The sequence below is a fragment of the Budorcas taxicolor genome, chromosome 1, assembly GCF_023091745.1.
Source record: "Budorcas taxicolor isolate Tak-1 chromosome 1, Takin1.1, whole genome shotgun sequence".
Taxonomy (NCBI): domain Eukaryota; kingdom Metazoa; phylum Chordata; class Mammalia; order Artiodactyla; family Bovidae; genus Budorcas; species Budorcas taxicolor.
The window spans coordinates 159,092,715-159,104,361 of record NC_068910.1 but is presented as its reverse complement, the minus strand read 5'-3'; the positions used below and the strand labels follow the sequence as shown (position 1 = coordinate 159,104,361).

General features: G+C 38.9%; 1 protein-coding gene across 1 annotated transcript in view; it reads right to left on the bottom strand.

The window, feature by feature from the left end:
• Window positions 1-3,040: 3,040 nt before the first annotated feature.
• NCEH1 (neutral cholesterol ester hydrolase 1) overlaps window positions 3,041-11,647 on the bottom strand; it is a 65,963-nt gene continuing 57,356 nt past the window's right edge. The window contains exons 4-5 of the mRNA XM_052646945.1: window positions 5,586-5,757; window positions 3,041-3,658 (exon numbers count right to left, since the gene is read on the bottom strand). Coding sequence (XP_052502905.1) covers window positions 3,041-3,658; window positions 5,586-5,757 — 790 coding nt within the window. The remainder of the gene's footprint in view (window positions 3,659-5,585; window positions 5,758-11,647) is intronic.

Below are 11,647 nucleotides of genomic sequence, written 5' to 3'. Positions count from 1 at the left end.
CATCATATATTTATGTTCACATTTCACAAACAACATTATAAAGAGACTGTCCACTTCTTTTCTTAAAATGGGAAAACAAAGCCATAACACTTAAAAAAATCAATTTGCTGAGCATAAACTTTTTTTATAGGAACAAAACAAACTCATTTCAAACCAAAGTATCTTCAACACAAACTCTGTATGTTTCCCAAAGGAATTCTTAGCACTCAGATTTTGGTTGGTTTAGCCTCTCTTGTGGGCTTCCCTGGTGGCTCAGTGGTAAAGAATCCACCTGTTACTGCAGGAGATGTGGGTTCAATCCCTGGGTCAGGAAGATCCCCTGGAGGAAACGGTTACCCACTCCAGTATTGTTGCCCAGGAAATCCCATGGACAGAGGAGCCTGGTCGGCTACAGTCCATGGGGTCACAAAAAGAATTGGACATGACTTAGCGACTAAACAACAATAAGCCTCTCTTGCATCTAGTGCTTCTTGTGTATCATGATTCCCAATTATTATTCCAAGGAAAACTTCAAGCAAGGTGGGATACACTGTAAGTCATTATCACATACATAAAGGCTTTATTTATTTTTGACCTCGCCACATGGCTTGCAGGATCTTAGTTCCCTGACCAGAGATCAAAACCAGGCCATGGCAGTGAAAGGGCCAAATTGTAACCACTGGACCACCATGGAATTCTCAATATAAGCTTTAATGAAACTTGAGATGCTTCATCAGAAACAGTGCTTGACCCCCTTTTTCTTTCACTCCCTCTTTTCATCTGAGAGAGCCCTTTGGACATCTAGAAGGGCTAGATTTATTGTCTGTAGTTACTACAAAATTTGGCTCACAACTTTGGGGAAAAATGCCATTTTAAGGAATTTTGTGCATGTATTATATTTTCTTTGCTTCCCTAGAGATGGATAACCTCAAAATAAGATCCAAACATTGGTTTCTTCAAATGATGTAAAAAAGAATAGTATTAAATGAGGAGGTTAACTATCATAGAATAAGAACTAAAGTCCAAGTTTTTTAGGAAAAAAAAAAAAAACTGGTCTTGCATATGTCTGTGTATATGGAATAATGACCTAGAAAACAAAACACTGTTGAAGAAGAAGCCAATACAATTCGCCAGTCTGACAAAATGGTTGGAATGTATAATTTGAAGATACCTCATAAAGATGTTCAATTCTCTGATTTTAGAGGACAGGCCATAAAGGCCCAGAGATGGTAAGTGACTTGCCCGAGTCCATTAGCAGGTTAGTCTGTATGATTATTTTCATACACACATAGGCACACACACATATGCTCACTGTTGCATTTACTTCCGTACATAAAATGCTCGTAACTTAAATAATAGATGAACAATAAATATGCAGATTCTCATTTGTTATTTCATCCTCATAAGTAGGAAATACCTATTTTCCAAATGAGTAAAAAGGTTCTACTTTCTTTCCTCTGGTGAATTTACTGTATCAAGGCTTGGCTGTATGTCTGTTTTCTGCAGTGCCTGAAAGAAGCACAGACTGGAGCAGTAGGAAGAGTGGCAGGAAGGAGCAAAAACATAGTCAAGTCGAATCAGAATTGGAGCTTCTTTCTGTGCCAAGGATGTCCCACTGGCAGTGAAGGCTTCACATGAAATGAAACTTGGTCTACTGTAACTTCAGACCTAGCTGGAAGGTGATAATGAAGGGTATCACCACAAGAGTATGAAGAATTTCCTCCAACGACAGACAGCAGAAATGACCAGTGCATATCTCATCTAAGTTACTGAACTATGAACTTAGATGACTTTACTAGGCATAATCATAGTGTCTAATTATTTTAACTTGTTATACATATAAACATCAAAATATTTAGGCTTTTTATTCAATATATAATAATATTAATAGCTATTTTACCTCTTTCCATAAAATTATTTGTGGATATAATTTTAAAGTCACTTTTTTAAACCTTAAGGTAGTTTTTTTTAAAAAAAACATCATTATTTTTAATCTTCTTTACTGACTTTATCCTGAAAAATCTTGTCTAGCTATACATATTAACATTAAATAACTTAAAAAAATAAATGATACATTATATATACCAAAATAGTCCCATTTTAAAGCTACGCAAGTGAAAAGGTTGAGTTTTCAAGAATAAACTAGACCCTCTAAAGGCATTTTTCATAATTTTAATATTAAACGTATCATCTTCTCTGACAATGCCAAATATATACACACTATTCTTAGTAACTTATGTCAGATGTAGCCATTATGAAAACATTGGGTTGGTTCACTTGTCTATTTTTACTTGTTTTGTAAAAGAACATTTATTCTAAATCTAAATAAATTTGCTCCCAGAAGATCTCCCCCAGGGAGATGGCATAACCAAAAAACAACGGTGTGCAGATATCCAGTGCATGCAACCTCTTATTTTCTAATAATAGTGGTAGAAAGTAACTTTCAAGTATTATCATAATCCAGCTGGACTTATAGATAGCTATCATATAAATTAACACTGTAAAGGAAGAAAGTCATTTGAGAAACTTGTCCTTGCTAGAACAGCTTTGCCAAAATTCCCATAGGAAACAAAACCACCCATCCATAAAGAACAGAGGGCATTTGGTACCCAGCACTGACCCTGAAGTACACATATTTAACACTGCTCTGAACTCAAAGTAAACTCTAGCAAGTTGAAGAAGAGCCCACATTTTCTTTACTCTTTTCTTTAAAGGTCATCCACAGTGGGTAGAATTTCTTCTAAAAAGAACTTGACGGAGGCAAGACCCAAGCCTAATTCCAGCTCCTAACCCTGCTGTCTGTAGCTGTGGGCATTAGTAGTAATTTGGTTAAAACATGAACAGAGAGACTGGCCCACTTACAGGACCAGATTCAGATGTTTTTGCACTTATGTTACTCAAAAGCATTTCTTAAAATTAAATTAACATGAAGTCTGCAGGGAATAGAGATTCCATAATTCATAAGTAATGAGAGGAAATTAGTCGACTAAAGAGTCAATGTCTTTCCAAAGCAGGTGCAGGTCATCAGGAGGGGCTCAAGCTTTTCAGAAATCTCCCTTCTTCACAGGTTTTGATCCAGCCACTTGATATAACTATTCCTAGTCCGAATTCCCACTGAGAAGTTAGTTGGCCAGCTGGTGAAAATCATGCATCCGTGGAAGCCATCCTCAAAGTGATCCAGGGTCACCTCCACACCTGCACTCTCCAAACGCTTTGCATACATGATTCCGTCATCTCTTAGGACATCGTGCTCACAGGTCAGAATATAGGTCTTTGGGAGGTGCTGCAGGACCTCCTGGTCTGCGATGAGTGGGGCCGAGCGGGCATCCAGCAGCTGAGGGATCTCCTGGACAATCCTGGAGTTGCCAGTGGTCTGCATGACAGGCTTATAGTTCTTTGTGATGGAAGTGGGCAAAAGGGATGTCCAGTTTAGACGGGCCCTGAGGGCAGAAGCCTCATCCACATCCAGTGACGTGTGATTGTTGACTATCATTGCCTGGACAAAGTCATAGTTGCCATTGAAGTAGTCCACCCAGTACTTCACCATGACATACCGGGGCAGAATGGGGGTGTTCATATTTTGCTGATAAGAGGGTGTATTAAAATCTAAAGCTTGAAGAACTGGATAAATTAAAGCTTGCACTTTGAGCTTATTTTTTAGGTTGGTATCTTGATTAAACTGGAGAAGAAAAAGCAAACACATTATTTCATTTCACTTTGAATGGCCACCACCATCACCACCACCCTTCAAGCTATTGGATATTTACTAAGAAAGGTGTGATGTTTGCAACTCATAATTTTGAGTCAACACTTCGAAAGTACATGATCTCTTAGGTCTTTAAATGCCCATCAACACTCTTTGTTTCTATCCTTTGGCATAATACTCATCATGCTGGGAGTTATGGATGGATAGTTTTGTATTGTCAAGAAAGGCCCCAAAAGGCAGTGGCTTACTGGAGAGAAAAAACTAGGCTGACTCTTCCAGAGGACATGGGTATGAAAAGCTAAATGAACAGATGATGGGACTCCAAAGTCTTTTAACAGGACCTCATGGTCTCTCCTCTGAAGAGCCTCGAGTCCTCACGGTTGGTGAGAGGGAGGGAATTTCAATCATGCTGGCAGTGCACCTTCCATTGTACTTCATGAGTGTGTGTCTGAGAGTGCAACTGAGATGGGAATGTGACTGAACCCCTACCACTGCAGAACTCCATTCCCCCAGGTCTCCCTGAAATGCAAATATATTGCCTCATTTTGTAATTCTAATGTCTAAAATGATATATTTTTTACATCTAAAAGGCAGCTAACTAGGTCACTGTGTTTTACAGGCTACTAAACAATCTTCAAGATAACTTCAGCCAAACAATTTTGTTTCGCAACAGACTTTAGAACCCTATCCTGAGGGAAGATGTAATTGCTCTGTAAAAGCAGTTCTTAATACATGCCAAGAACTGTACATACATCATCTCACTAAGTCCTGGCAACAGCTCTTCATTCAGATGGCACGATCCTCATTTTCCTGAGACTTGCCCAAAGCCGTACAACTTCCCTTGGGGGGCCTGGATTCCACCCAGTTCTGTCTGGTTCTAAAGTCCATGATTCTCTCCCCAGTGCACCAGGACATGTGGATAGCAAACCCACCAGTGCCAAGTGGAGAACTAAGTTCTTTAATTACAGCAAAAGAGAAGAAATCAGGACATTCCACAAATGAAAAGGCAGATGCTATTTGAGAATGCCAAAAGAAATTTGGAGGTAAGAAGACAGAAATGCTATTCTTAAATTATTTAACCTATATGAGAGGAAAAAAATGTACTCATCTTTGAATTTACACAGCTGCCCAAAATCTGGGATGCCATTAGAGCTAGACAAAATTTAACCAAGTAAAACTCAGTGAGTGAGTAAAGTCACTCAGTCGTGTCCAACTCTTTGTGACTCCATGGACTGTAGCCTACCAGGCTCCTCCCTCCATGGGATTTTCCAGGCAAGAATACTGGAGTGGGTTGCCAATTCCTTCTCCAGGAGATCTTCCCGACCCAGGGACTGAACTCAGGTCTCCCGCATTGTAGGTAGACGCTTTACCGTCTGAGCCACCAGAGAAGTCCCTGAAGTCAAGCTCAGATTAACATATATTTTAACATTCAAAGTGGCTGAACCATTTAACTTAAAAGTTAACATTTAACTTTTTCTTTTATATTAACAAACACTTTTAAATTTTTTAATTTGGCTCAAAGTTTAAGGAAACAATCTTAGCAACTGAAACATAGCAAAAATACTGTTTTTCAAGTCCAACATGGAAAAGGAGCAGAGAAGACTTAATTTCCACACATATCCCCAAGGGCAAGGGTAGGATGCTAAAATGCTAGCTCTCCTCTCTCATTAATTGTAATCAGGGCCTTTCCAAGGACTCAGAGATGACACTTCTTTCAATGACCCATTTTCCTACTTCACAAAGATCTTTGAGAAGTTTCCAAGTGCAGTCGTCTCAGTAACTTGGCCCCTGAGTAACCAGCCTACTCGGCTAGGCCTTCGCCATGCCTAGTGGACATGTGCTGTCTGCAGAACATTAACATGCACCCTCCTTTCACCAGCACCTCAGGGATCTCTGTTACCTGTTGGCCCAGGGCAGCTGCCAAATTCCCACCAGCACTGTCACCAGAAATGCCGACTCTGCCTGGGTCAACTGAATACTTGCGTAAGACTTCTGGCTGCAGGAAGTACTTCGTGGCACGTACAACATCATGAATTTGCTCAGGAAAATAAACCTTTGGAACTAGCCTGTATCTGTGAAGAAAACACAAAGTCTTTACAGGCCTTTTAAAGGTTAAAGGGAAACTGGTTCTTTTGAATCCATGAACAAACAGGTAAGGAATTATAATAAATATAAAAATAAACCATTTGCATACAATTCAAATGCTTAGTTTAAAAAATATAATAATTTTGTCATATATGTATGGCTGAGTTCCTTCACTGTTCACCTGAAACCATCACAACATTGTTAATCAGCTAAACCCCAATACAAAATAAACAGTTTACCAAAAATGCAATGATTTTGTAATAGTAATTTTTTCTATTAGTCACCAAACCAAACAAGCAAAACAAAAATCTACAGCTATCACCAAGGAAGATAACAAAACTTTGAAGTAAAATGCAGATGCGGATTATTAAAATACAGAGAGAACCACAGCAGATTCTGGAATACTATTTCTGGAAATCAGTGTTCCATTCACTACACTTCTGGGTTAGAAGGTGACTTGGAAGCACTAACCACTTCATTGGTCTCATGTTTATTACGCCCACATGGTATTTTTCATGATTTATTTGATAAATAAAATCATACTCCAATAAAGAGGTCAGGCCTTCCTGACATTAAGCCCAAGAAATGTGTTTGCTCCTTGGAAGGTTGAAACTAAAATGTCAGTTGTCAACCAATAAAAGGGAAACCAAGTTTCCAGAAGGCCCATGGCAGGCCCTCTGGGACACTTCTGAGGCTTATTTTACCACCTTACTTTTCAAGATTAGAGTCTCTTTGGGATTCTACTCTGTACACTTAGTGAAGACGGATATTCCCTAACAGCCGGAAGAAAGTTGGTTTTGTCAAATGCCTCTTTTGTAATGTCATCTTATGAATCCATTAGTAGTTTCAGCTTGGAGCATCCCAAGGTCTCCACCCTCCTTTCCTTGTTTATTATTTCTCACTCATCCTTTAAGTTTTACTTGAGAGTTTGCTTCCTCCAAGAAGCCTTCCTTGAGTATAACTCCACTTGCTTCTGGGGCTGAGCTGGCAACCATTCCTTGATAATTCTATGTGCTGGGGTATATTGCTGTTTATATTGCCTCATATTAGCATGACTTCTTTCTGTATTTCCTCTTAAGAGTGTGTTCTCTGATATCAGGGACTGTGTGTTTCCAGCGTATATTTATCAATGTGCTGAGCACACAATCATCCATCTAGTAAACCAATTTTTGAGTATTAATATATCTTCATTTTTCAAATGAAACTGAGGCATAGAAAGCTATTTAACTTGTAAAATAAATCAAACGCCAATCAAATAAGGTAGGATAGAAACCAATTAATTAAAATCTAATAATAGTCAGTTAATACTCAAGTCCTTTGATTTCAAATTTATAATTAGCATATTTATTCTCAGAAATTAGTTTTTTCTATACTACTCTATACAGGTCATTCATTTCCTCCATCTAAATTCCAGATATATAGTTGATTAAATATCTTGACATTCTGGGAATTCCCTGGTAGTCTTCTGCTTAGGATGCCATGCTTCCATTTCAGGGGGCACAGGTTCAATCCTTGGTCAGGGAACTAAAATCCCCAAAGCTACACAGTGCAGCCACCAAAAAAATCTTGACATTCTGTGCCGACACAATCAGATCAACAAATATTTGTGAAATGCTTTGATAAACAGTGAATGTATATCTTGGTCTTTCAGGAATTACTACATTTTAAAACATAGAATGCAATAAGAAATTCCCTTAGTGGTTGCCCTGTAACATATAAATTAAGTTTTCTAATTTCTTTTCTACTTTTCTATTTGTGATGACCAAGTAATCATCTGAAATTATTTTTCTCCAGTTGATTTTCACAGTGCCTTAGTGAAGCTCCCACATCTTTGGTTCATTTATTAGTAATGGGTGATAGGAGTAGGAGTACACCACTTTGTCCAATAGGTGGAGTCATCTCATATGAGTCTATTTACCATCAGTTCTGGAATGAGGTTTCAATTTTTAAATTTCATTATTACCAAATTGAATTCTTAATTCTTTCAATGAAATAAGAATAAATGCATTTTATGACTCAAGGTGTGAAAATACAGGCTGTTTTGTCTCAGAAAGATGCCAGACAGCATGAGAGGCTGTCTTCTTGGTGGCCCAGGGGGTGAGAACATATTTTGCTATGTTATGAACATACATGTGAATCAAATGTTCAGATGTTGTTTCACAAAAGATCTTAGTGACTTTTGAACCAAGAGGAACTGATAATCTAAAAAACATTCTATTGCCTCAAATCTTATGAGTTGATTAATGGTGCTAAGTTGCTTTAGTCGCGTCCAACTCTTTGTGACTCCACAGACTGTACCCTGCCAGGCTCCTCTGTACATGGGATTCTCTCCGCAGTACTTGAGGGGGTTGCCATTTCCTCCTCCAGAGTTGATTAATAACCGGCTCAAGTAACAGAGTAAACAACCTAGTCCTCCTGGTTTCCTTGAAGGTCAGTCTCCTAAACTGCTCCTCCCCTTATCTTTGTTCATTCTGGAAACATTCTCTGGTTTTAGTCACTAAGAATAGATACTATTTTCACAGACTGAAGAATGCAGTGAAACTAGATATTTCTGAGGTCACCTAGTATAAGATGAGCCTTCAAAGTAGCTCAGAATTGACCTGAGAAGCATCACAATAGTTCTGTAATAGCATTGCAGACACAGAAAACTGAGTCGGGAGGAAATTTATGAGTGGTATAGTCAAAGAAAGCATGCATAGATACATGCATCTGCTGCTTTTGTTCAAGGCTGTGTCCCTGCAAAGTACTCAAAGAGGATTCCGCCTTTTCCCTCCCCAGTTGTATTGAGTTAAAGCACCTGATGAATTTGAGGCAAATACAGTCTCAATTTGCCTAACTCAGTGAAGGATAGATGACTCTGCAGTGTTTAGCTTCTGCCTACCTATTACAACACGTGCCTCCTACCAGAAGAACAAAATTTGGTGTAAACTCGAGAATGAGGCTTACTCAATTTAATGTATATGTACACTCTACAAAAATTAACTTTTTCCTGCTAGGTGAGGCACTTCACCAGGTGCTCTACAGAGGTTACACTCAAATCTCAGAGCAAATCTGTGGGTGTGAACAAGCAGTTCAAAGGGGATGCATAACCAACCTACAACAGCTAGTAAGTGGCAAAGCTACAATCCAAATTTACACCCCACACGCCTCATCCTTTTAAAATATTCTCATTCTTCAAAACCCGCAGACTTCAAATGTACACGTGTGTCCTTATTACCTCGTCAAAGCAGTAAATTCTCAAAACTGTAGATTTCTCACATCCCAGAACTTCTCTCATGATTTCAATGTTTTTGCAATACTCTCAAAACAAATCAGCTGAGACAGCATCTGGCCCATGGTACATCTTTAATTATCCGTACATGATAAATCTTTAAATAAATTTAATAATTTAATAATGATATTTTTATTCATCCCAAATAAAATTTTAACTTTTATACCTTTAATATATTCAGTGTATACCTTTTACTATAAAAGGTATTTAGTGTATACCTTTTATATGTAAAATCTGTCATTATAGCAGCACTGTTATAGTAGGGAAAATATTAAGCCATATACCTTTAAAGACATTGAAAAAAGAAATTGTTCCCTAATCACCTACTCTTCAGGCATGTCTCCAAGGGCTGTCTGGGCTGTCTGTAGGCTCTGCATAGCTCAGAGTTTCTCAACTCTGTATGCACCTTAGGATAATCTTGGGAGATTTATTAAAAAAAAAAACAAAAAACACTAAGGTTTGAGCTCCTCTACAAAACATTCCCATTTATTTGATCTGAAGTGAAGCCCAGCATATCTGTATTTGAAGAAAAAGTCTTCCAAGTGATGCCAGGGTTCCGAAATATCACTGAATCCAGCTGTACCATCAGTATCCTCTGAACATATCTTCCTGTTCCTGTTCCCAAAGCATTGATCCCTCTCTCCATCCCATGTGCCCTTCACCCAGCAATTCCATATCAAACGTTCCCATTCTTTAAGTCTCATCTCAAATGCAGCTTCCTCCATGAAAACTTCTAACAGCCCAGCCAAATGCAGCTCTCCTTTTTTGGAGCCCTCAAAGTCTCTCTTACAGTAAGTCATAACAGACATGCCAGCTTCTAGGAATAGACAGAAAGTCATAATTATGTACTAAAGTGGTCCAGGTATAAGCAGTGCCATTTCCACAATCTATTAATTCATTACCTACTTTATTAGTGAGCAGAGAGATGGAGCAATGCTCAGAAAGACTGACAAATTCCTCCTTAAGTCAAAGGTAGATACATGAGTCCAGAGTTCAGGGGGGATGACTCTGGAAATGGAATCCCTGAGTGACACTAGTGTTCTGAGAGTGTTATAAAGTACATTCTTCCTCAAAATAACCTGGCCTGGAAACACTAGGACAGCCTTCTGCAGTCGGGAAGGACACTGAGTTCTATTCATGTAGTGCCAGGTGGGTGAAAGGTACATATGATATTCTGGAACGAAATTCTACTCCTACTTGATTCAAGAGGGAGACAAAATCACATTCCTTTTTTGCCCCCTGCCCCCACCTTTTTTTCCCCCTTTTTACTGTCTCCCAAGAAGAGCTCAATAGATTCATCTTGAGAACATAAAAAAATGTTAATATTTTGCTCATTCTTAAGGAACCTGTATGTTCAGCTGGGGTTATCTGAAACAAATCAACAATTACACTCTTACTGTGCTGTTTGAGGGAGACAACTCCAGAGGAAGAATCTGTTTATTCTTCTAATAGGTAAAGCTTCCTTTCCTTTAGAAGAATATAATAAAATTTATAATAAAATTATGAAACACTGTGAATAGATATAATTGTTTCTCTTTTCATTTGTGCAATAATGTTGGCGCATAAAGGTTGAGGAAGGGTTTTCCTTTCTGTTTCTTCTCTCAAAATTGCCTCCAGAGACACCTTTGACTATCAGTCATTCAGCAAGGGAGAGCTGAGCTTAACAAAAACTTGGTTGATTGGACAATAAGTACATTCAAAAGAACTGACAGATGTCAGGATGTATCATCAAAATTCTAGGAGTGACTGATCCTAGAATTATGATCCATTCAAACAATGTGATTCCCTGATGCTGTTTGCAAATTAAGGCTTCTCCATGGACACAGCTGGGAGCTCCCCAGCCTCCCTTCCCCCATTCAGATACAAACCTTGCCTTTAACTTCAAGGGGTGCTAAAGAGCCAAGCAGTCCCTCAGGGGGCCACTGGAGCCCAAGTAGGCTTGGTGCAAAGTCCCTCTGACCTACTTTCTCTGTGATTTCAGAAGCTAAACTGAGCTCTGGGCTCAGGTGTGGGTGGAACTAAGCTTCCCCAGCTCACTGCTTGTTTACAGCACAGGCTTTCTGTACAGCTTCACCCTCCTCCCCACAAATTCTAAGAGGCCTAAACCACAAGAGAGAAACCAGTGAATTTTTATTTTTTTAGTCAAAAACAGAGTCAAGAAGACTTTACCTTAATATGTCTAAAAAGGAGACATTCATTAGTTAATGATTGTTAAGGATCTAAAACAACCTACATTTTAAAAACAAGCCACAATATTATCTTTCTGTAGCATTAAACTGTTTCTAACACTGGCCTTTAGGTTTGCTAATACAGTGGCCTGGACTGAGTAAAAAGAAAGTTTGGGACAAATCTTCCCTTTCTTGGAGGGAACCCTCAAGAAATTCAGTCTGCCCACCTCCCAGGGCTGCCTGAGTCAGGGTGATACGTGAGGATTTCTCCACTCAGGACAGGGAGGAAGAGCAGGAAAAGGAGCAGAGGGCAAGTCACAGTGAGGTGACTGTCACGTCGTGTCTTTCATAGTATCTTGTTTGAACAACTATCAACATGTTTGTCTCACTGTGCCTCCTAGAAGCTCTGTGATTTTGTCAGCTTGCACTCATCTAATC